Below are 27,556 nucleotides of genomic sequence, written 5' to 3' on the forward strand. Positions count from 1 at the left end.
GTGGAAATGGATTAGAAGTTTAAGAGTAATGCTTAAATGTATGATTAGAATGCTTGATTATGTTTTTGGATGCTTGAAATTGAAGTTAATGGAAAGGGACTATTTTTAATAAATTGGAAATATTGAGAATGAATTCTAAAAGAATTTATTTTATTGGTTACATTGGTGGAATTTGAATTGATTAATTGAGTATGAGTTGACATGAATGATAAGATGATTGAAGTTATATTTTAAGTATTATGGTTAGCATTAACGTTTTAAAATGGATTTAGTATCGAATAAGTGTCGATAGAATTTTTATGAATTTTATTACTAGATTGTGCCTATGTTAATAAGATACTAATATATGCTTTGAAATGTATGTGATGTATAAATGATGAACATGAAGATCGAGATCAAAGAAAGGTTGAAGTTAAAGAAAAAGTTCAATAGTGAAGCTACAATCGGTAAGTAAGGTTCGTAGTTAGACATTTCCAGGTGAGTGCAATACATAAATAACATGATACATGGATGTTTATACATCATTAGGAAGACTTGTGATGAGTCTACCTTGTTTATATTAGCATGATATGTATGTCATTAATCGTATATTTGACATATTTTAAATATGTCAAAAGTTAATATAAAATGCATTGACCCTTAGTTTATTTATGATGTTATATAATGAATGTTATTTCAGGTATGAACTGTCCATTGTTAAATTATGTTGATATACAATGTCATGAATGAAATAAATATAAACTATATGCCCAAGTAGGTCATTGAGGGACAGTGGTATAGTTGGCATGTCATAGAGTCCAGCAACAGGCTGCATATTTGATTTAGCACTATAGTGTATATAAAGGACACTTAGTGCATATGGTGGGCATGACCTTATATGTATTACCACTTTGATGCATATTTGACTCGTGTACCCAAAGTTCTCATAAGCTTATATTTGGGTTATGGTTTATTGGTTAATAATTATAAGCAGATGATTAAGCTTATGAGCTTATGGAATAAACGAAAAGTATATTGGTAAGAATTTGTATACATTGTTTATTTCATGTTAATATGTGTAACATGAAGGTAATACATGTAAAGTGATCATGATACATTGAATATTGTTATTTCTTTATATATACAATGTATTTCACTGATTATTATTATTGCCTCACTAAGTGTATACTTAGCGTGTGATGATTTTATCACGTAGGAATAGAAGAGCGTTCGGAGTAAGGAGCTAGGCTCAACATCAACTTTTGAAGATTAGATCTGGTCCAGAATCAATATGATATCTTTTTGAACGTTGGAAGTACTAGTTTATATGTATACTAAATGGTTGTGATACTTAAAAATAATTGTGTTTGAATTTGGTTTTGATAGATAGTATTTATTGTTATTGTTTATAAAAAAAGATTAGTTGATTGATATTTTAGTTAAATGAATTTTTAATGCTATCGAAATGAAATAATTTAAGATCTTGATAATAATTGAATTATTTTATAAAGAAACAAATTTTATTGATTTTCGAATAAGGATTGTATTAAAAGAATTATGTTACATCCTGGACTCGTATACGGTAACGTATACGAAAAATGGGTGTTACAATAAATATTGAACCCAGAATCTAAGAAAGATAAAAATGTCAACTGGATTTTTTATAATGATATAATTGTGATAGTTTAAATTACTTCACAACTAAATCATCACTACAAATGTATATTTATGGTTACAATTTGTCACAAGTAAACGTTCAAATTGGCTTCAAATTCTATTTTCATAGAAAATTATTTAAAACAAATCAAGCAATCATTATTTTTAATCATTATTCTAATTATACAATTATTTGTCACCATAAAATATAGTACCTTTTTTATAAATTTGAAATCATGGCGGTTCCAATACCACTTCACAAATAAATTGTCATTAGTGTATACTTGTGACTAACTAAATTTGTCACTATTAATTCATTAAGTATTGGGACCAAACTATTTAGTCATTTTTATTTTGAAGCTATATATATATATCACGTTAGGAGGACCCTAAAAGCTTTTCATTGTTATCTTATTTACAGGTGCTTATCGAACGAGTCGATCGCAAATTTAGTAGTATTCAATCATATTCACTAAAAAATATTACTGTTCGACTCAATTTGTTGCTTGTTAAGCTCGATAAAATTTTTCTCGATTTACATTCATTAAAAAAATTAGTGTCTAACTTGACTCGTTGCTCATTAGTTCGACTCAAAATTTTACTTTATTATTAATTATATGTAAAATATAATAATACTATTAATTTTTTTAGCGAGCATAAGCCGAGCAATTAATAAAAGGCAGAACTCATTCTCTCCTTTTTCTAATAATTATCATTCAATAATTTAATTATTTTTTGTTCTCTATTAAAAATTAATAAATTAATATAATAGTAGTAATTATTAATTAGTAATTTAATATATTTCTTATTATTCATTAGTAAATTAGTCATCATAAATTAGACGTTTTTAATAATAAATTTTAAGGTAATTGCTAAACTTTATAAAAAAATAATGAATTATTTGTGAACTTATCGAGCCATGTTGGACATTGTTCGACTTAACTTATTAGAACTCAAATCAAAGTCAAGTTTAAATTAAGTGAACCTCATTAATCAAATTTTAACTAAATCGAATTTAAACAACTACGAACCGCTAAACTCATTTATTACCATAATTCCACTAGTCTCCTGTTTTCCGTCGTCATTCACCACCGGTTCAAAGCACGGTTCACAAAACTCCCTTGTGTCGCGGGCCAACAATTGAACCCGACCCCAAATAAATGTTTAGATCGGTGCTAAGTTCAATTTTTTAAAGAAATTATTTAATAATGACAATATATTAAGTAATAAGCATTTTAATTATTATTCTAACTATACAAATTATATGCCACTATCAAATATACATTTTTATGATTTTGGAATTGAAGAGTTCAAATATCACTTCACTTTCAGCTTGACTCAATCTAGTTTTAGTTTTACATAAATGTTTAGAACAAAAAGTGATACATTCATGCATGGTATATGCTTCAACAATTGACTTTTCTATACTAGCCTTATTTCTCAGATATGATTCTAGCCTACGTAAGAACTGCCTGATAAGATACATCTACTGAAATTTTACTAGTCTGGTTATATTTACGAGACTTTGTCTGGATTATGGTTAAATTGATATTTTATCTTAAGTTTAGGATCAAATTAGTATTTTATCAAACATTTATGGATCAAATTAAAATTTAAACATTTTTGTGAACGTATTATGTATCAAACTAACTAATAACAGTTAATGAATTAGTGATAAAAATAAGACAAATCGAAAACAAAAATGATCAAAATATAATTGTTTTAAAACTGGTGACTAAAATAAAACAGATCAAAACTAAAAAGGACCATTTCCGTTGTTTATTAAAATGAGGTGATATGAGCTAAATCTAAATTCAAAGAGGGACTAATGGAAGGATTTTACCTTTGATTTTCTTGTAATTCGAGCTTTGGTCTGATGCATTGTATAATAATTAAAAGCAGAGCATTGGAGTGTAATTTCTTTTCAATTTTCATGAATCATGGTTTGGGTCTGAAAACAGAGAGTGCGAAAGATTCTTTCTTCTTATAACATTTTATTTTTTTTATTACTTTCTTCTCCAGCGAAGCAATAGTGTATTCCTCGTGACTCGTGTTCTTCTTCCTCCTCTTTCTTTATCTTTTTCATTTTCTTTTGATATAATCCTCTAAACGCACCTTCACGCCGCTCCTCCCAGACCTTCATCGCCGTTTGTGGCTTCTCAGTGATAGAGAGATGACTTCGGATGGGACGACGTCGAGGCCGGCTCCAAGGAGGAAACCGTCGTGGAGGGAGAGAGAGAACAACCGGAGGAGAGAGAGGAGGAGGAGAGCAATTGCTGCCAAGATTTATACTGGCCTTAGATCACAAGGCAACTACAATTTGCCCAAGCACTGTGATAACAATGAGGTGCTCAAAGCTCTTTGTGCCGAGGCTGGTTGGGTCGTTGAAGAAGATGGCACCACTTATCGCAAGGTTTCTAACTAATCCCTTTTCTTCTTTCCATTACACAATGTTAGATCTCTGTAAAAGAACCTGTCATCTCTCTTTTACTTTTCTGCCTAGTTAAGTTTGATCTATTTCCCATCTTGATTTTTATTTTGATTTTGCACTCTGGGGTTTTATGATCTGTTTGATTTTTTATTTTGTTTAGTTGCATTTTTATAATTAGACTAATTAGTTGATCTGGAACAAAAAAATGATACATTGATGAACAGCTTTTTAATGATTAGCTTTCATCTATCGCGTTTCTTTTTGTGTAATTCTGTTGATGTGTTCTGGGTTTTAATTGAATTTGTTGTTTAGGGATGTAAGCCGCCTCCAATAGATATACCTGGAAGTTCAAATAAGGTTACCCCATTTTCTTCCCAAAATCCTAGTCCATTATCCTCTGCATTTCCTAGTCCAATTCCTTCATGTCAAGTCAGTCCTTCCTCCTCTTCCTACCCTAGTCCCACTAGGTTCGATGCTAATAACCCGTCGAGTATCCTTCCATTCCTTCGAAACGCCATTCCGTCATCTTTGCCTCCTCTCAGAATCTCAAGCAGTGCACCTGTGACACCACCTCTTTCCTCTCCAACCTCAGGAGATCCTAAGCCAATTCCCAACTGGGAGGCCATTGCAAAGGAATCCATGGCCTCTTTTAACTACCCGTTTTACGCTGTTTCTGCCCCGGCTAGTCCAACCCACCGACATTTTCATGCCCCAGCTACTATACCTGAATGTGATGAATCCGATTCGTCCACGGTTGAATCTGGTCAATGGATAAGCTTTCAAAAGTTTGCAACTTCTACATCTCAAGTGCCAACTTCTCCAACATTTAATCTTGTAAAGTCTTTGCCCCCACAAAATTTGCCCAATGATATTGTCATGGTAGATAAAGGTAGAGGTGTCGAGTTTCAGTTTGAGAGTGGACAGGTGAAGCCATGGGAAGGAGAAAGGATTCACGAAGTAGGAATGGATGATCTGGAGCTCACGCTCGGAAGCGGGAAGTCTCGGTGTTAAACCAAAGAAGAAAAAGCTGTTTTGGGCCTTTCCTGGTTCACACAGTCAGATATTGAGGAGAATTTTCAGCTCTGTTCTTTCATATGCTCAATGAGAACTGGACATCTCAAACCAAAGATGGGGAGGAGTACTCACATTTTCATCTGCAATTGTTATTTTATATGTTTTTTTTTTCAGTTAGTTGAAGCTGAAATTCCCTGGTTGAATTGTCATTACTGGTAGATACCAAGGGAAATTTCTGGTTGTGATAGAGTTGTTTAACTTGTAGGCTTTTGGATAAAAACCTCACATATTTAAGTTTTTTTTAGTGGTTTGAATTGTTAATGGTTTGTATGATGTTGGTAAGCAATTTCTTCCCATGTATGGTGTTGAGGTTTCATTCACTCCTACAATCAGAACTTAATCCTAAACCAATAGTTAAGCACAAAATTTTAGTCACCAATAATTAACCAATATTATATATATATATATATATAACAAAAATATTCATTTTTAAATTATTTTTTTCCAAATAAATTTGAGGTGAATGTAAGGTAGTATATGTTCATTGACTCTCAATCATTTTAACAAAGAAGTTTATACTTGTCACAACCCTAATTTCAGATAAAAGGGACCAAATTGCAAAATTTCAAGACTTGCAAATCATTTTAGCACATGTAGGAAGTTTAGGGACTTAACCCCTAATTTCCCTTTTTTTGTTGTCAAGGAAAAAATAAAAAGAAATAGAGTTGATGACTATGAGATTCAAACTCCTATCCTCCGGGAAGGTCAACCATGCCCTAGTCATTTAGGTTAGGGTACTGTTTAGGTATTTTATAGTTAAAATACATTTTAAGGTGTTAAAATCGGATTGTAATACCAAAAAACCTCTAATTTCCTAAAATCCCAAATCCTTAACCCCCATAATCACACCCCATCGCCTCCCAAATCCATCATCGTCCAACCACCTTTGGAGCGCACTGTCACCCCACCGTGACCTCCACCTCGCTTCGACCAAAACTCCTCCAACCCCTCTTCAATTTACATCGTCGTTCTCCGTAGGGGAGATCACCAAGGTTACGCTGAAAACCAATCCAACACCTTGCTTATCCCTCGAATCCTACCGTTTAAGGCGTCAGCTTGCCTCATTGCCGTCGTAGCCGAACTCGCCGTCGTCGTGCGCTAAAAACCTACCAGGTGGGATGCACCGTCGTTTTCATCCTAGCCGTTCACCGTCAGGGCAAGTTTCGAAAAACAAATCGATGAGTTTTAGGCGAATGTTGTTGTGGTTTTGGATGAATATTGGATTAATTCAAGTGTGTAGATGATCTAGGATCGATCGTCTGTTCAAAATAGCCCCTGTCGCTGTCACGCGCGCCACCATGTGTCGACAGTGCGCGTGGGGCTCCTCCCCGATCTTAGAACTTCCTAGAACTCGAATCGGTCTGAGTCAACTTGGATCGAACCGAGTCAACCCGAGTCGGTCTGACCCGTTGACCTTGAACTAAATCGTCGACTGTTGACTGTTGACCTAACCGTTGACTGTTGACCTACTCGTTGACTTTGACTTTGATCGTTAACCGTTGACATTGACTAAAAAGTCAAAATTTCTGAAAAGTTACATTTTATCTTTTTCAACGTCCCGAGTCCGAATTCGAAGTCTACTTTGCCAAGTTCAAACCCGATAAGCTATTTTTTTGCATTTTATCTCCCGATTTAATACAAATTTTCACGTTTAAGTTTCGTTTCTAATGTAATTGGTATAAGAGCTTAGGTTGAGTCTTCTTTCTGGGTAGACCGGTCGGCCGACCATCGTCGTGCACTCGAAATCTATCCGGTGGGATGTACTGTCATTTTCGTCCTCGTCGTTCACCATCGGGGTAAGTTTCGAATGAATTATGGTGAGTTTTAGGCAAATATTGTTGTGATTTTGGATGAATATTGGATTAATTCAAGTCTGTAGATAAATTGGGATCGATCGACCGTTCAAAATGGCCCCATCACCGCCACACGCTCCACAACGCGTCGGCTGTACCCGTGGGGCTCCTCTCCAATCTTGGAACTTCCTAGAACTAGTTTGAGTCAACTCGAACCGGTCTAAGTCAACTCGGAGCGAATCAAGTCAACATGAGTCGGTCCGAGTCATCCCGAACCGGTCTGACCTGTTGACCTTGACCTATATCATTGACTTTGACCTGACAGTTGACCTGACCATTGGCCGTTGACCTACCCGTTGGCTTTGACTTATACCGTTGAGTGTTAACTTTGACAAAAAAGTCAAAATTTTCAAAAAGTAATATTTTATGTTTTTCGATGTCTTGAGTCTGTATCTGAAGTTTGTTTTTCTAAATTCGAAATCGGTAAGCTGTTGTTCAACGTTTTATCTCCCGATTTAATACAAATATTCACGTTTAAGTTCCATTTCTAATGTAATTGGTTTTGCTATTTATCCGATACATTATGGGACATGGAATTAAAGTTCGAGGGCGATCAAATGGAGTTTACTTGGTTAACCAATGTGGCTCAAAAATTGAGGTAATACTTTACTACATCTTTGCATGCTTTATAGAACATGTTGATACTGAGTAAATGCATCAATGTTTATGATTGGTCTTATTATGCATGTTTGGTTATGAATGGACTCAAACTGGATACGATTTAAGTGATAAATTAGTTAAGACTCGATTGAATTGCACAAAATGAATTAATCTTAGATCCTTAAACTTTGAATATTATCGTTAAATGTTTTGATGTCGAAAATGTTTGGAGAGAAAATTACAAAGATACCTTATGAAGTAAAAAAGAGAACAAAATTGGCCCGAATAGTGAAATTAACCTTATAATTCATTCTTGACCTGATTGAACTATAGATCCACCGACTAAACTCCTGACTTGTTTGGAAGACTTGTAAATCGGTTGGAAGACCTGAAAATCAGTTCCTAATCCTCTAGATCGGTAATAACTAAAATAACCCTAAAAAGTCATCATTGATCTGATAAACTCTTTATTCACTTGATAAATACTCGGCTTGTTTAGAAACATTCTGTTTACCGATTTTAATTCCCGAGGCGATAAAAGATTTAAAATTTTTGATTTTGGAATAATCACCCGATGATTAAATTACTGGAAATGATATATATATATATATATATATATATATATATATATATATATGAATATATATATATATATATATATTACTGAATCAAAGAAAATGATTGGAATACCTCAAACTCTAAGATGACTGAAACAATCTCGAGTACAAAAATGACTATACTACCCTCATGTTATAGAAATAAGTGAATTTTATTTGATAATTCTGGAAACACTGAGAAAACCTAAGTATTATATCGCCCCTAAAGGTTTTGGAGTACGACTCAAGTACATCGGTCATGTTATAGATTGTTGTAATACATAAATAAAGCAAATACCATCGGAGTATGTACAATTCCTCAAGATCCGTTCAATGATGGTTTTGAAGATGATTATTTCGACTAGTATTGTCAGTATTAAAGTGTGAATATTTTTGAAGTGCATCGATTTGAGTGGTTAACAGTTATAACAGTGCTGGGATTTGTTCAGTTCGAGTTGACCCGATATCCTGATAAATCGACATGAATCTTGAATATCGTAAATCATCGTTTCATCCTTATTGGATTAAGTTGCTAAGAATCCATTAGAAATCAAAGTTTCCTATAATACCCCAAATTTTGACTAGTAACTAAAATGTAAGTTTTGAAAGTTTAAGGGCTAAAGTATAAACTTTGTAAAAGTTTAGAGACCATAATTATAATTTTAAAAGTTATATATTTTAGCTCGTAAATGAAAATTTTGGCCTAGAACAAGGATTTTTGTGGGAATCAGATTTTCAGTATAGGATTTGTGTTAAAAGCTATAAAGCGATAAAGTTCGGTATTGAAATCGGATAATCGGATCGAACTGGAATTTTACGAAAATTTGAAGGATGTTATAAAATGGTTGTAAATATTATTTTCATATTTTATATCAAAGAAATTTGACTCAGAACAGTGTAATTTTTCTGATTTGACCGAACAGTGGAATTTTAGTGACTAAAATAAATTTTTGGAAAATTTGATGGTCATGAAGGGAAATTGAGAGATGAGATTTTTACATCCATTTAAGAATATTAAAATAGAATTAAAGGAGTGGAATGGAGGTAAAAATAGGGATTCATTAAGGGTAATTTAGACTTTTAGATTAAAATGAATTAAAAAATCAATTGAATTAGCTTTTAAAAGTCAAAGTTAGGAGATAATTGCTTAGAATTTTCAAGAAATCAACTTTTTTCTTCCAGCAAGTTGTCGAACCTCCATAGCCAAAGGTGAGTTTGTTGTTGTTTTTTTTTTAATTTTTGGTTCATTTTTATTAAGATTTTAAGTTAGGTTATTAAGGATAAAATAACCTACATGAAATTCTCTTTCATTTGGCATAAAAATCTTCATGTTTTATGTTTAAGTTGGTGTAATGTGGATGAAGGGAAGTGTGATTCTTATGATTTATGGTTGATTATTGATGTTAGAAGTGTTGTGAAGTTGAAATCAAGCATGAAAGTTGTTAAAAATCAAGTTTAAGAAAATATTTATGGTTCATCCATAGGGTTATGTTTAGGAAAATGTTGTGTTTGATTTATATTTGATATGGAAAGGAGTTGAATTGGTTGTAAATGTTGTGTGAATGATGAAACTGAGCTTGAATCAAGTTTAGAGATTATTTTGAAAAGAATAAAACTATTCAGCCAAAGGGAAAATTAGGGGAAAACATTGAAACATTTCCTATGGTTTAGAATTGATATTGGAAGTGTTATAAGTGACTTGGAGATCAATTTGGATCAATTTGGAACCTTGAAAGTAAAAAAAGGCTAGTTTACAAGTTTTAAGGATTTTGGGACATTATTGTATAAATGTGAAATTTGGAGTATTCAATGATAATATTTAGTATTAAGATGCTGGAAAATTAAGTTGCAAAGTTGGTTGGAACCAAATTTCAAGTTAGGTAAAAGTTAGGGGTGGAATTTGAAAAGTCCAAGAAATATAGGGACTTGATTTCAAGTTTTTAAATGTGAAAGTAAACATTTGGGTAAAATAATACATTTATGGAAATTTTATTTATGTGTTTATTTTTGAGTTTAAATGTTGAGTTGGGATCGAATTCCAAGTTTTTAAATATTCAAGTGTTGATTTGAATATTTTATTAACGTACTGGAAATTTTATGTGATTAATGTGACATGATCATAATAGTGAAAGGCTATTATGAATTTAATGGGAAGTTAAGGTGAATTATAGAAAAAATTCATAATTAGTGGGTTGATGGTGCAATTAGCAAAAGTTGAAGGGTTGATAATGGATATATATATATATATATATATATATGAAATTTAAGGAAAATATTTTGATAAATTTGAAAGTTACGATGGAAGTACGATTTAGTTTTTTTATCGATTCAAGTATCGGATTTATTTCTATCGAATTTTATATTTAAGTTTAGATTATGTTAGTTCGATGCTAACATATAATTTGAATATTTTATGTTATTATATAATATCGTCAGATCAAGGTAAATTTAGTGATTCAAGTAGCTTGAAAGGAAAAATTATGGGATCGTGAAGACTATCGTGGAGAAGATTCGATAGCGAGGTAAAGGTGAGTGCATTTAATTCGTGTTTGTGTTCTTATACAAACATTGGCTTGCGATGAGCCAGTGACGGAGTTACAATGGTAAGAATTGACTTCTAATGTTATGTGAATTGTGATTTTAGGCTAAAGGTTCATTTATTAAGCTTATAGAATTATGAAATTAAGCTAAGAAAGCTAATTGAGGAAAGTTGTCTAGAAATTTGAATTCGAAAAGTGAGTTTAGAAATTTACCATAAATTATGAAGAATTGATTAAAAGATGATCTCTATACCGTTAGATTCGTATATCAGTCTAGCTTCATTTAAAATAGACGGTGACTGATCTAAGGGTGTACACAAAAATATATGAATTTTTAATCGGTGATAGGTCAGAAAATAGGGCAACAGATTTTGCCCGAAACAATTTCTGTCAGTAAACTTTGAAAATTCACTATGAATTGTACAAGTGGAACTAGTCGGAGGGTCTTATATGGTTAGATTTGTATTCGAGTATTGTTTTCATTAATGTAAACATAATAATTTTTCTATATTAATTAATACAAAATAATATTTGTTTGAAAGTAGTACAAACTGCCATAATATAGAATTTTGATAAATTGTATATTGAAAGTAGTGGAAGACAAATGATTTAAATATAAAGTTTAGTGAGGCTTATATTTTGATTTAAAGATAATAATAATAAAGTGTTAAAGTGAGTACAATTTGTTTGTTTGATTATAATAATCAAGGATGACTTGTGATAAGTCAACCTCATTTTATTTTCCAGTATGATTTATAAATTTTTAGTATAAAATATTTCTATAAAAAATTTCATCAAGTTTTATGAATGATTTTGGATATGAACTGCCCAAGTATGATATTTATGATGATGAATTCTAAATGTTTACAGTTATAAGATATTTTACATTTATCTGATACAAATTAATAAATGATTCTATGATGATAAATATAAGCCCGTTGTATGTTGCATTGAGAGTCGTAGGTACATTTGGCATGCCACTAAGTGAGTACTTATCAGTTCAACTTTGGTACGTTCGTGTATCAATGTTCAGTTATCAGTTCAGCTTTGATACCTTCGTGTATTAATGTTCAGCAGCGTTGGTGCTCATTCAGGTTATGATTGCACTGAAGTGCATCATATCTCAATTTTAGTTATGATTCGGCACCATGTTGTGCCCAGTGCGCACCATAAACTCACGTACCTTATATTCTCTTACATATACATTGGGCTATAACAATAACTATGAAAGTTATGACAGTATATAAAAGAAAAGAACATAGAATAGAAAAGAAAGTTAGGAAATGTGTTCGAAAGTTATTTATGATATTTAATGATGACTTACATGATTTTTGAGACAATGATTTTCAGGTTTTCAGAAGGAAAAAGACTTGACTAGCCCGGTTGGAAGTTTAATGTTTTTATTTAAATTACAATTTGTTTCTTATATTTTATGAAACTTATGGTTTTATTTCACTTTAGTTATATTTCTGCCTCACTAAGTTTTACTTAGCGCGTGATGATTTTCATGCCTAGGTTCGAATAAGTAGAGGTCATTAAGTGAAGAGCTTGCCAGCATCTTATATAAAATCAAACCTACCGACAATATCAATAAGACATCTTAACTTTGACCTATTAGTGGCATGTACATTATATTTATTGGGTTGCTTAATCAAATTTATTTTAAAAAGGGTTTTGAAATATTAATTAGGGTTATTTTCTCTAATTTCGTCTAATTTTAGTATTAATCATATTTATGAGTGAATATTATAAATGTTGTATTTTAAATGATTTAAAATCAAGCAGTATTAAGTAGTATTAATGTTGTATTTTAGATGTAAAACAACACTGAACTGCCTAATTACTAACTGAAATTAAATTAGTTTTCAATGATCAAACAATATTTTATAAATTTATGTGATAAAGAAAAAAAATTTAAAGTAAAAAGGGAAATTATTAAATGAAACAAAATTTTAAAGCGTTTAAGTTCAACAAATGTCAGTTGAGTTGATGTGGCATCTGTGGCTCGTATTAGAAGACATATGGGCTATGAGTGTTACATGACCGAAATACCCCTGATGGCCTAAATAATGGAATCGCTCTGGTTATATCTGAAATCTTAATTTATTCTGATGTAAAGGTTCCTAAATACCTTTTTAATACACCTGAAATCCTAAATAGTCTTGAAGCATCAATCTTTAAATGTCTGTTTAGATCTGTTAGCAATTAAACCCTTTTTTAGTAGGGATCCCATTTCTGAAATCCAATCAACTTATAGAAGCTAGTGTTCCCCTTTTTGATAATTACTACGTGCTTTCAAAAAATAATAGATTTTTCTAGTGTGTTCCCTATGTACTATATGATTGTTTTATCTATCCTAGAATATGATTTATCGAAGTTACTGATTTACTAAGTCTTTAACTATTCGAAATTTTGAATTACTGATTTTTTTATTTACTGTTTGTGAATTATGGCTACATGATATCTGCTCTTTAGTTACCTGTTTCCACTGGAAAATATAATTATACCTGATTTATGGATCATAGAATTTTCTGTTTACGATATGAACCGATTATTAGGATAATGTCTGGGTAGGATTATGGAGTATAGATGTTCAACTTTGATCAAGCTGGTAATTCCTTACAGACCTAAGTTGACCTTGAGTAAGCTCTTAGGCCCCAAGGCATTCCCTTAGGTTGGTTCTTAGGTCCATTGGGCCTAGGGTAAGTCCTTATGGATGTAGTTCTTGTGAATTGCATATGGGGTCTGGGTGGAGGGCATGTATTTGATTTAAATAACTACATTGTCATTTTTACAATATTCTTTTAGATCATGATTTTGATATTATAGCTTACTGCTCAATTTGATTTCTACTGGATACTGTATGGGTAAGAGTTTGGAGTACTGAGGTTCAATTCTGATCAAGTTGGTAATTCCTTACGAATCTAAGGTAACCCTTGGGTAGGCCCATAAGCCCCAAGGTACTCCCTTAGGGTGGCTCCTTTTCTATGTGCTTAGGGTAAGCCCTTATGGATGTAGTGTTTAGGAACTACATATGGAGTGTTCGGGTGAAGATTATAGTGATTTTAAAAATTTGTTTTACTAAAATAAGATACTACTATTTTTAATCTATGATTTTATTTATTCTGGATTTGTGGGAACACACTAGACATCCTATTCCGATCTCCTGAACCTGGTCCACTAAACTTTTCCTCTGAAATGTAAGCTTCCTGTCTTTTACTTGAAGAAATATTAGTGGAACCTCAGCTCATCACGAAAACCTGTAGATGCTTGAATCAATAAGAATTTTTTTATACTTGTTATTTATATGCATGTCCTTCAGCATTCATCTGGTAGTTATGTATTACTGAGCTCCCCAAAGTTCACTTTTTACTCACTATTTCAGGTTAAAAGAATCGATCTAGTCCAACTAACAACTTCAGTTTTGAGAGTTCCTTCATTTTTGCTTGTAGAGTACGCTATAATGTGTAATTAGGGGGCATGTAGGTCACATTTGATTTTTTTAATATATATACTCAGTCTGAAACTTGTATTTTATTTATAAATTGTTTTATGATTATACACGTTTTAACAAAAAAAAAAAATTCCTGGATTTTTATTGTGGGTCGCTCCGGTGGCCCTAATGTGACACCTCCGATCATATCGTGACACCCACATCAGTCTGATGGTGTTACAATACCCATGCAAATGCAGTGCTTAAACTCAAAATTTCAAAGGATAACAATAATATCTTAATCATCGATATAACTTTGTTTGTCCTATTATTAAATTAATTAAATATTAATTTAATGATTTACTTGATTTAACCTATTATTTATTCGCCCTTAATAATAATATTATTATTTAACAATGTTGAGCGGACTCTAACTCCTTATGGATTGAGGATGTGAGTGTTTAAAATTATCCGAAAAATTGATTACCCGATCAGGGGAGGACACATGAATTCATGTAAGAGATGTTAATTTAAAAAGTTATATTAAAAATTTAGGGGTGTAAAGTTAAAAATTTTTAGGTGTGAAATTAAATAATCAATAGAAAATACAAGGAAAAACCTAAAATATAAGAGAATTTAAATTTTTTAGGGAGTACGATCGCATCCTCAACCCTCTCAGTCTATCCCTGTAACCTATACATCAGGTATTTAAACATATAGATATCTGATAATGAACTAATCTAATAAGAATTGCTCAGACAAGCGCCACATCTTCACCCAAAATAATAATAATTAGATTTGTAACGATTTAAGATATTGATGAAAAGAATTAAAATATGTTTTAAAAATTTTATATATATTTTTTGTACATTTGAAATTTAGTTCTTAAACATTTAATTCCATGAATTTAGTCTCTCTATTTATTATTTAAAATTAAGTTTAAATATTATATATTTTTAAACTAAATATAATATTTTTATAATTAATTTTATTAAATTGAATCATAAACAATTATTACTAATTTAATTATTTTTATAATTATATATATATAATTATTAAATTGAATCTTAAAAAGTTTAAATTTTTAATAAAAATAATTGTAAAAATTTTATATTTAATTTAAAAATATAAAAAATAAACTTATTTTTATGAATGTCTAATAACTATATTTTGAAAGAGTATTATACCTTTACCCTAATATCAATAGTTTTGAGAGGATAAACGTAAAAATCAAATAATTTCATCTCCAAACGACTACAAACAAGGCCAAAGGAAATAAATCTACACCGAATATAAAAGTCGTCCCTAAATTTTGAGAAAATAATGTATAGTCCCTTCCAAAATTTAGAATTCAATTTAAGTCCTTTAAGCATACATACGAAAATGGAAATCTTTAATTTTTGAGCGCTCATAAAATTAATGATTCAATTTAAGTATTTTTTAACACAAATTTTAATTTTACCCCTAAATTTTTATCTTCGTTCATGCGAGGACAGAAAAAAAATTATAAATTGTCTCTTATGTTTTTAGTACATTCAATTTTGATCACCGGTTTAAAAAAATAATTTTGATACTTTACATTATCAATTCATTAAATTTTAATTCCTCGACCATTGATTCCCATTAATCCTTTAACGGGAATCTGATATTTGCAATTAGAAAAAAAAATCCATATATTTCTTCTTCTTTTAGAGAAAAGTCCATATGTTTCTTCTTTTTTAAATGAAAAACCATGACTCCACTTTTGTTGTGGGTTTTCTTCTTCCAAAGCGTCATTCGCCTCCATTAGACCCTTCAATTGACCCATCCGGCTGCGAGTTCCGATTAAGTGAACACTCTGGAGACTCCTCATTTTCACCTTTGCAAAGCAGTACATCATCAAACATCTTAGACTGCGACTGCTTTGAATCCTCAATAGAAAGTGCAGATTGCATGTTAATCCTTCCTTCTTCCACATCCTCACACTCATAATTTTTCCTTTCCGTTAGCCAGGGGTACCGATACAAGTACGGCTTCTCCTGAAATTATTATTTGATACATGATGAGTTTGTAGCTGAATTAAACCAGTCAGCAAAAATCCTGGTATCTATTTTCATTTTTCAGTCATAAGCAACAAGTTTGTAGCTGTTCTTGTTACAAGTTTATGATTGCAGCTTGAGTTTCCTTCTAAATCCAAAGACGGGTTTTGGGGAAACACTTATTGAAAAGGTAACATATTATCCAACAATGAAAAAACAAACAAGGGCAAGACGTTGGAATATACAGAATGTCGCAACAATCTTAATGAAAGTGAAGAAGCGAAGAAATACATGGATTATTTATTTATTTTTTTAATTGTCAACTTAGACGTCTGTTAAGGTTAATTGGAGTTAAAGACAGAAGAAATAAAATCAAACGAACCGATAATGTAAGAGATCACAACCACTCTTTTTTTTTGAATCGGTGATCAAAATTGGACGAAACTAAAATATAAGGGATCATTCGTGGAATTTACCTAAAATAAATTAGGTATACTATTAAATTTTAGGGTAAACAATGCAAAAAGTTTACTTTGTTTTTAGTTTGACCGACTTTGGTCATCAATTTAAAAATTAAGAGTACATAGTCTAACGTTATCGATCCGTTCGCTTTTAGTCCCTCATCCATTAACTCCCATTTGATTTTAGTCCCTCGGCTATGTCATATATTCGTTGAGGGTTAACAACGGAGGGACTTAAACCAGACAGACCGACAATATTAGGGACCATTTGCCCTTAATTATTAAATTGGTGACCAAAGTCGGACATACCCTAGAAAAGGGACTATTACCATAGTTTACCCTTTAGTATTTATAGAGGAAAATTGTCAAAAGATAAATCTGTAAATAAAACAATGGGAAAGTAATTTCTGATTAACTTCAGTTTGTATATAAAGGTTAAGTTTCAGTATATATTCTGATCTGCTTCCATGTCCAACTTCTTTCAACAAGTCACCCCTGTGTTTATAAATCTGTAAATAATACGTTTTATGTTTGTCCAAACTCAATGTAACAAAAAATAAGAACCTCATATTTTGTCTAAATTAGTTCATATTTGTAAATAGCTTACTCAAGCTCGTTTTTGACATGTTCATAATATTTTTAAATTTTAGTTTTATCTTAAATTTAATAATTATATATATATTAGTTTTTAAAAAAAATATATTGCACTCTTTTATACATGAATAATTTGATATACTTTGAATACTTAACTTACATTATTATATGTTATTAATAAATATAACTTGGGTAAATTACGTATTTAATATCTAAATTATCAGTTTTGATCCGTTTAAGTAAGGAAGTTTCTCGGATTTTCTGATTTACAACGCCCTCTTATGCTATTTCACGTCTTAGATTGTGTACTGATTCATGTCCATGTTGTGTTATTAAGTTCTCTTTCTTGCAATTAAATGCTAGGTGTAGACGATGGCAGAATTGGCCAAATAATCCAGGCGGGTGGATTATTTGGCCCAATAGGTCACTCAGACTTTTAATTTGGAATATACGACAAATTCAACAGTGCTTAGGGAACTCGTCACGCTGGGTGACGAGTTCCATGGGATATAATCTTTTAATGGGCCGTGTTAGGTGGGTCTCGCAACCCAAATAATTTTAATATATCCTCATAGACTCGTCACCCCAGCGTGATGAGTCTCAATAAAAAAAATATTTTTTTAGAATTTTTTAAAAGAAATGTAAATAATAATAATAATATTTTAATGCCCATGGAACTTGTCACGCCGATGTGACGAGTTCCAACAACTATTTTCAATTTGAAAAAACTAGCTGTTGGGTAGAGTAATATAAATAGAGGTTTGAGTTGGATTAATTTTTCACTTGTAATCAAACATTTTATTGAGAGCAAAAACTTTTGTGTTGAAGATTTTGTGTTGAAATGGCCTCAAGAGAAGAAATGTTACGTCTTGACGATGTTCATATTTCGTCAATCGAGTTGACAACGATACATTTAATTTGTTTTATTTCATTTTAGTTTTAACGAAATGATATTATTAATAATAATTATTTATGTAATTGTATTAAATAATTGATATTCAAATTGTAGCGAGAAGAACGAGCCATTCGTCATCGAGGAATGACGAATGGCGAGCCACATGAACGGATGGTGATATATCTTTCACAATCCGAATTATATGGAGTGACGTTTCTTCGCGGATTTAAGGTGATGCCGACATTGATATCGGCGTTGATTGAGCGTTGGAGTCCCGAAACACATACGTTTCATTTTCCTTGTGGTGAAGTGACGATAACTTTGGAAGATGTCGCGTATCAATTTGGCGTTCCGATTAATGGTATGCCATTGGTGCTTCACAAAACTTATAAGCTAAATGTTGTTATTTCAAATTTATTGGGAAAGGAGGCTCCAGCCGAATTCATTGATGGGTTGTAGATATGGATGACGTGGTTGGAAAGAGAATTTAGAGTAGATGAAGAATCAACGGAGCAAGAGGTGATATATGTAGCTCGAGCATATCTTATGACGTTGATTGGAGGGATATTGCTACCAGATAAATCGGGCAATTTGGTGCACACCCAATATCTTCCAATAATGGAGGATTTCGTTGTATGCCGCCAATATAGTTGGGGTTCTGCAATTTTGGCTTGTTTGTATCGTGAACTATGTAAGGCGACCATAGTCGTTAGAGGAAAAAAACGGATGTAGCGGGTTGTTTAGTTTTGCTCCAATCATGGGCTTGGTATCATCTCCCGTTTATGACGCCTATTACATCCGCTCCTATGGAGTTTCCTCTCGCCGCAAGGTAAATTCATATATTTAAAGTTCTGATATTTTATAATATTTTATTTAAATATTTTGAAAATGACAATAAATAACGTAATTTTTTTTAGATGGTGACGCCGAATAATCGATACAAAGTTGTTGGGTGCAACCAATGTAGATACTCGGATGAGGATCGATATCGTCGGTAGACATGCAGTAAATTTTAATATTTTTTGCATTAACTTTGAAATTGTAATATTAATTGTTTAATTATACTAACATAATACTTTTGACATTTTAATTGGATGCCTTATTATGAGTCGGATATCCAACAGTGTCGATCGCCAATGTTTTTTGAAGGAGCGGAGACATGGTGTGCCGTAACACCATTGCTCCATTTCACAATTGTTGAGATCCATGATGTCGATAGAGTTTTGCGACAATTTGGGTTTCATTAACCGATAGAAATGTCAATATTTAACATTGACGATTTGCATAAAATATATGTGCGTGGGAAGCATAGCAAAGATTGGCAGAGGAATCATGCTACATTCATACATCAATGGCAAAATAGACATTTACAATTGCCTAATTGTTCCGAGGTACAACCCAAAGATTTTGATTTTAATGTTTCTCCCTACCTCCAAAATTATGAAGCAAATGGGAAACCATATTTGACAACGCCGAAGGAGCGGTCAGAGTGGGAAATATTGAAGGCAAAATTTGAAAAAAAAATCATCATCTTCATCTTATGCTTCTGCCAATTATTGTCCATCGTAAGAAATTTATGGTTGATATGGTGCATATCAACCATTGATGAAGAGTCGAGCGGCGTGGGAAGGAAGTGGGTGGGATCAAGTGCCACCTTCACAACAATTTTCCTCAGAACCGGAATACATCAATGATCAAGAGCGGCGATGACGTCAATGATGGCGTCAAATACCTTTAATAATCCATCGTTTTCACCCGAAAATGTATATCAAAGTGGTGGAGTAATGTTCTGTACATCGGAATCGGAAGAAGACGAAAATGAAGAAGGTGGACGACCACGATGAAATCGATGAGCACCACGTCATTACCATTCTACCACGCCTCGACATCGGCAAGAATTGCACAAATATAAGTAATAAATTTGTTTATTTAAGTTTTTGTACTCAATATTTAATTATATAAAAAAATCATTGCTAAGTAATAAATTTGTTGTTGTTTTTTTAAATTTTAATTAAATAAATTTTATTTTTTAAAAAATTATAAAAAATTATAAAAATTTTATAATTTTTTTATAAATTTCATTGATATTTAGAGTAGTTTATAAAATTTTAAAAAATATATGTAAATTTTTAAAATTTCGAAGTTAAAAATAATATCAAACTTTTAGAAATTTTTAACAAATTTGAAAAAGAAAAAAAAACTACATGGAACTCGTCATGTTGGTGTGACGAGTTCCAATGGGTATAAATTCAAAAATTGGACCGTTGGGGTGACCGTTGTGGAACAGTAATTTTTTATTATAATTAACTGGAACTCGTCACGTCAGTGTGACCAGTTCTTACGACTATTTTGGAACATTTACTATAAATAGGGGTTTGGTGTAAAGATTATGATGTATGAGAAGTGACAAAAAATTGAGAATAATAAATATGTGGTCGTGGGAAAAATTTGGGATTGATTTGGCTAACGGTGTTTATGGATTTCACAACACCGACTCGGAGATCGACGAATTGAATTCAAGCTATTCTTCAAATGAAGAGTGGGAAAAGGAGGCAATAAAGTACATAGTTGAGGAGCATAAGAAGAATAAAATGAAAATGAAAGAGGAGAAGAAGAAGAAGTATGAAGATTTACCGAAGCGGCATAGCAAACGACTAGTTGAGAGGGAAGAAAAAATTAAAAGAAGAAGTATATAAATTGAGAAGAAGAAGAAGAAGAAGAAGGAAGATCAAATTATAGAGAGATCTAAAAAAATAAAAATGACATATGTTCAAATATTGATTTATATGGTTTTATTTTATGTATGACGTTGTTTTTATTAATTAACTATTGTCTCATTAAAATTCAAAATTTTATTTATCATTAAAATGGGAAGTTATAGTTATCAAAATGAATAATTTTGAGTAAATTCTCAATTAAAATTTTTTTAATGAAGTTTTAAATTTAAATAATTTTAAATTTTAAATTACAAATTTGTCTTCTCCATTTTCAATTAAAAAAATAGTACTGATACTATTTATATGGTACCGATACTCAATTAAAAACGGTCTTAAACAGCTAGTTTTATTTAAAAATTAGAAAGGTAGTGTCGATACTCATTGAATAACTAGAGGTTTTCCGAAGGTTACTCTTGATCCTTGAAAAAGAAAGAACAAATTTTACTAATAGTTTGGAACTAGGGGTTTTAAAGTATATAATATTTTGTAACGCCTATTTTAGCATCCAACTCGATATTTTGGAAGATGTGGATAATATTTTCTGTTATGACCTTCACCTCTGCAGTGGCCACAAAGTTTGAGTTGACCTGAATCTTTTTGAGGATCATCCATATCGGTATGAATTCGACTAGATTCAGGTCGACCCCGTAACTTCCTACGTAATTAAGGATTTGGCAACCATTCCTCAGAAATTATGCATGTAGGCTTCATTTGGGAGGTATTTTGTTGAGTTAATCGATTGACGAAATAACCAAGAGGGGGTGAATTGGCAATAAAAATTTTGGTGGGAGCTTTTGCAGAAAATAGAAAATAATTGCACAGTGATTTACAGTGGTTCGACTTTCTCAACCAAAGTTTACGTCCACTACCTTAGCCATCCACACTAAGGATTTTCCACAAATCACCAATTTGTCTTTCTTTTAAAGACAAGTAACCTTACAACTCCATCAAGAATTATACCCCAAATTCTTGAGAACACTATCTCCCAAAGAGAACAATACAAATTTTGTAAACTTACAGAAAAACCTCACAAGGTAAGATGTTTGCACAATTTTAGAACAAAGAAAAAACACTAAAAAAAATAATACAATTGAGTACAAAGGGTGTTCTTGAAAGCAAAAAATGAATATTGAATGGAAAATAGGCTTGAAAATGCTCAAACGATAAGTTCAAGGCTTTCTCTTTGATTCTCTAGCTTCTCTTCTTAATTGTTGTTGATCAATGGCTCCTAAGCTTGTTTAAATACACCTTGAATAACTTCTAAACATTGGGGATCATTGGTGAAGTCAATAGAGCTGTTATTGAGTAATTATCATTTAAAAATCTGGTTGGTAGCGTAGGTGCATCGGTACACTCTCAAGATGCATCGATACACTCTCAAGGTGCATCGGTACACTCTCAAGGTGAATCGGTACACTGTGTGTAAAATTCAAATATTTCGACTGTTATAAGACCTAGTGCATCGGTACACTTGGGGTGCATCGGTTCACTAATTACATTCGATGTTTCAAAAGAGCCCGAAGTGCATCGATGCATGGTCTGTGCATCGGTACATAAAATGCATTCTATGTTTCAATAACATCAGGAGTGCATCGATGGACGACTGTGCATCGATACAAAAATGCATTCGAATTAGGGTGTGCATCGATACATCAAATAGTGCATCGGTACATCCCTTTATAAAATTGATTTTTGGCTCAGTTTTGGTTCGAAATACTCTGTAAAAATTGTTTCAAAAATATTTTAAGTTTAAAACACAATTTTACACTTTAGTAAGGATTGAAATTGACCTTTGAAAAACTTGGAGTAATATTTTTGATATTCGAATGATTTAATCGAATAAACTTTACACATGATTATAAAATCTTAAAATTCAATAACACTTAATTTGTTATATCAAAACATCAAAATATTTTCAACAATCTCCCCCCTTTTTGATATAACAAAACATTTAAATAATTTTAAGATTTTCTTTGAAAATCATCTTTGGAATCAATTTTGAAAATTACTCCCCTTACTATATTCTTCCCTTTTTTGTTAAATCAAAAAGTCTCTAAAATCATTTTTTTTAAACAAGGTTTTTGAAAAATTAGCCAATTGATATTTATAGTTATAACTTAAGCTGCTAAGATCACAATCAAGAGAAAGATTAGCCATTAGTTTCATAAATCAATAGTCATAAACAAATGTGAGATGGTAAATTGGTCATATTTCAACTAATATGTAAATGATGCAAAAACTAATCAGCATTAAGCTCAAATTTTAAAAATCAAACCAAATATATAAATATAAGCATTCAAGTTCAAACATCCAAAACATAAATCCAAAAACATTCAAAATGTTTTAACAATCCTAAGTTCAATCCAAGAAAACAAGGCAAGAAAACGGTCTAATCGTCCATCTGTGGAGCAAAAGGTGATAAATGTGCCCATATATTGGCCATATCACGTGTAAGTATGTCAATCCTCTCGTCCATAGCATCGAAACGATGATTCATCACTTCATTGTTAGCAGTTAGGTGTGACTCGATGGAAGTAAACCTCATGTCAAGATTCTCCATAAACGATCGAAAGTATGGAGGCATCTGACTTTCTTGCTGTGTAGGCTCGTCTTTGGGTACGTGATTGTCGATATTTTGAAATAGTTCTTGAAGTTCTAGATCATCATCAGCTGCTGATGCCGGAGGAGCTTGTGAATACCTAGCTTCAGGTGTTTTCTCGATGGATCGAACCCATTGACCCTTGTCCTCCTTCCATCCCGATTTCTTTAAAGATGTGAAATTTATTTGGTTCTGGAGAGGGATAAGAATATCAAGTGTGACCCTAAGTTTGAGTTTGATAAATAAATTACTAAGGAGACAACCGTAAACTAAAGTTTCGACATTTTTGGATGGGACAGTGTTTACGGTATCTATTAATTCACTAAAAATGATCTATGTCAAATTTATTTTCTTGTTATGTTGGATACAATGTATCCGCCATAAATCTATAACTCTAAGAGAGGAGTACCTACATCCGGATGATCTAAACTACCAAGAGATAATCAAGTGAAGGAATCTCTCGTGATGAGTTCTTAAGGTACTTACACTATCCTTAGCTTTATAGGGTGTAGCCACTATCTCTTTCTCGTTATCTAAATCGTCATTGTCTAGTCCAAAGGTGTTTGCGATAGTTTCAGAGTCAATATAAACGAATTGACCAAGAAGATAGGATCGAATTCCTATGGTTGCAGTTCGACGCTCGTTTTGGACACACACCATATTAGAATAGAAAATATGGACTAATTGATGATAGAAAATCGGTTTAAGGTGAAAAAGTATATCAAATTTCCAGGATGTAAGGGTAGGAAGATATTAAAAATTTATATCAATCATTGCTTGTATAGAGGGAATATGCTTTTCCCAGATTTTGTATGACTCAAAATAATTATGATACCTATGGTATAGATCTTGTCTACGATAAGGCTCATTGAAACAAGAGTTTAGAATAGTCATATTCGGGTCGTTCGGGTTTGGATTTGGATTTGGTGGAGGAATAGGAGGTCGGTTTTGACTCGAACGACTAGAGGATGTCCTAGGGCATTTTGGATTAGACATGGTTCAAGAAATCGAAATAGGATAGATACCTGCAATTTAAGAAAACATATGTCTGCAACAATATCAATCCCAAAACTCAAACGAGCCCTCAATATTTCAAGGTTCTCTAAATCGAATCCTAATGGGCAATGTTTGAAAATTATTTTGAAAGCAATGTTTGAAAAAATATGATACATATAGTTTTCATGAAAACAACATAATTAAATAAAAAACAACAGTTAAATCAAAACTTTTTTTATTTCGAAAATTTTGAAAAAAAATCTTGTGTTTTTGATGAAATTAGTTGTAAAATCTAGTTTCTAAACATCATATACTCAATGCTCGATATTTAGTTCAACCTAGGACTAATCAAAACTAATCCTAAGTTCAAAAATCAATAAAACAGAAAATTTTGAAATATTACCTTAAAAATTCAGATTTAGTGAGAATTTGATGAATTTTGCATGAGTTTGATGATTGTAGCTAGTTTAGGAGTTGCAAATCGAGTAGATTCCGACTTGAAATTGTTGAAAATGAGCAAGAATGGATATTTGGGGTTGAGAGGAGGTGTACAACGTGGAGTGTTTGAGTTTGGAGGTTTTGAAAGAATGAAGAAATTAGAGAGTTTAAGCCAAAACCCGACGAGTGTATCGATACACATTCAGGGAATGCATCGATGCACCTTCATAGTGTATCGATGTATATTCAAGGGATGCATCTGTACACTTTCATGTGTATCGATGCATAGTGCACAGAAATGTTAAAATCCGTTTTAAACACTTAAAATGCTAAATTAATTAGCTCTAGTGGTATTGGAAACTCAAAGATCTAAAATTAACAATGTTCAGTCAAATAAGACTATCCTTAAATTTTATTTGAACATATAATTAATTTTCTCTAAAGATCATAAACTCCCCCTAACTAATAGTAAATAATGAAATAAAAAATATTATTATTATTATTTTTTAAAAGCATTTTTCAAAACTAATTAAAAGTGCTAAAAATCGTTTTAAACACTAAGTCAAGGTAGGTTAGTTAAACCTAATTCTCTCCTAAGTGTCCAAAATCTTTCTTTATCTAACGATTTTGTAAAAATATCCGCTAACTGATGCAAAGTATCAACATATTCTAGAACTATATCTCCTTTAGTGACATGATCTCTAATGAAATGATGTCTAATTTCAATGTGCTTAGTTCTAGAGTGTTGGATGGGATTTTTAGTGAGACGAATAACACTAGTATTGTCACACTTGATAGGTATGGTACTAACTTCAATTCCATAATCTAAAAGTTGTTGTTTCATCCATAAAACTTGTTCACAACATCTACTGGCTGAAATGTATTCCGCTTCAGTGGTAGATAATACAACACAATTTTATTTCTTTGAAAACCATGAAATCATCATATTTGTTAGGAATTGGCAAGTATCGGAGGTGCTTTTCCTATCTATTTTGCATCCTCCATAATCCGCATCAGAGAAGGCATGCAACCTAAATCTAGAGTCTCTAGGATACCAAAGTCCTAAACTAGGAGTGTCCTTAAGGTATCTAAAGATTCTCGTAACGGCTAGTAGATATGATTTCTTAGGGCATGATTGAAATCTAGCACATAAGCAAACACTAAACATAATATCCGGTCTACTTGTAATTAGATAAAGTAAAGAACCAATCATTGACCTATATAATTTAACATCCACACATTTACCTCCTTCATCTTTGTCAAGCTTTGTTGATGAGCTCATTGGAGTGGCATGAGGTTTCCTATTTTCCAATCCAAATTTCTTGAGCATATCCTTGACATATTTCTCTTGATTGATGAAGATGACATCTTTTCTTTGCTTGATTTGGAGTCCTAAGAAATATGAGAGCTCCCACATCATGCTCATCTCGAATTCACTCTACATTAGCTTAGAAAATTCGTGGCAAAGAGCATCATTAGTAGAACCAAATATTATATCATAAACATAAATTTGAACTACTAATAAATCTTTACCTTTTCTCTTTAAAAACAATGTAGTGTCAATATTCCCTTTTGAAAAACCATTTTCGATTAAAAATTTTGACAATCTTTCATACCAAGCTCTAGGAGCTTGTTTTAAACCATAAAGTTCTTTTTTCAATTTAAAAATATGATTTGGAAATTTTGAATCTTCAAAACCTGGAGGTTGTTCCACATACACTTCTTCTTTTATAAAACCATTTAAAAATGCACTTTTAACATCCATTTGATATAATTTGAATTCATTAAAACATGCAAATGCTAATAACATTCTAATTGCTTCCATCCTAGCTACGAGAGCGTATTTTTTTATTATAGTCTATGCCCTCTTCTTGAGTACAGCATTGAGCAACAAGTATATCATTGTTTCTCACTATATTACACTTTTATCAAGCTTATTCCTAAATACCCATCTAGTACCTACAATAGATTTATTACTAGGCCTTTCGACTAGTGTCCATACTTTACTTCTCTCAAATTGATTTAACTCTTCTTGCATAGCCATAATCCAATGTTTATCATTTAATGTTTCTTTAATATTCTTAGGCTCTATGCATGAGATAAATGCAACATAATTATATATATTTCTAAGAGAAGATCGAGTTGTTACCCCTTTGGATGGATCACCTATTATCTCACCATCCTTGACATAGTTGTATTCTCTTGGGTAAGAGACTTCCCTTTCTTCAATGGTTGGATTCTCGAGAACATCGTGAGTTTCCTCATCTTTCGTTTATTCATTTGATGATGGTTCTCCAACGTCATGTCCAACGTCTTTTGCTTTTACAACACCTACGTCATTATCAACACAATAATCCTTCATCGGAAGGGGATTATCATCGAAAACAACATGTATAGACTCTTCTACAACTAAAGTTCTTTTATTAAATACCCGATAAGCTTTAGAATTTAAGGAATAACCTAAAAAAATTCCTTTATCACTTTTGGCATCAAATTTGCCAAGATTTTCTTTACCGTTGTTTAAAACAAAATATTTACATACAAAAGGATGAAAATAACTAATGTTAGGCTTTTTATTTTTGAAAAGTTCATATGGAGTTTTCTTTAAAATTGGCCTAATCATTACTCGATTTATAACATAACAAGCGGTATTTGTGGCTTCACAAAGCATGGTTC

General features: G+C 31.9%; 1 protein-coding gene across 5 annotated transcripts in view; it reads left to right on the top strand.

Moving 5' to 3' along the window:
* Positions 1 to 3,762: 3,762 nt before the first annotated feature.
* Positions 3,763 to 27,556, top strand: part of LOC120182436 (protein BRASSINAZOLE-RESISTANT 1-like) — a 28,698-nt gene continuing 4,904 nt past the window's right edge. The window contains exons 1-3 of one of the 5 annotated variants that reach the window (XM_039187414.1): positions 3,763 to 4,048; positions 4,379 to 5,091; positions 20,831 to 20,858. In XM_039187414.1, the coding sequence (XP_039043345.1) occupies positions 3,809 to 4,048; positions 4,379 to 5,077 (939 nt within the window). In that variant the 5' untranslated portion in view covers positions 3,763 to 3,808 and the 3' untranslated portion in view covers positions 5,078 to 5,091; positions 20,831 to 20,858. Of the gene's footprint in view, positions 4,049 to 4,378; positions 5,385 to 12,801; positions 12,808 to 20,830; positions 20,861 to 27,556 lie in introns of those variants that run through there. The other 4 variants (XM_039187416.1, XM_039187413.1, XM_039187415.1 and 1 more) reach the window with 4 other exon arrangements.

This window comes from Hibiscus syriacus, unplaced genomic scaffold (genome assembly GCF_006381635.1).
Source record: "Hibiscus syriacus cultivar Baekdansim isolate YM2019G1 unplaced genomic scaffold, ASM638163v2 tig00112649_pilon, whole genome shotgun sequence".
In the NCBI taxonomy this organism is placed as follows: Eukaryota; Viridiplantae; Streptophyta; class Magnoliopsida; order Malvales; family Malvaceae; genus Hibiscus; species Hibiscus syriacus.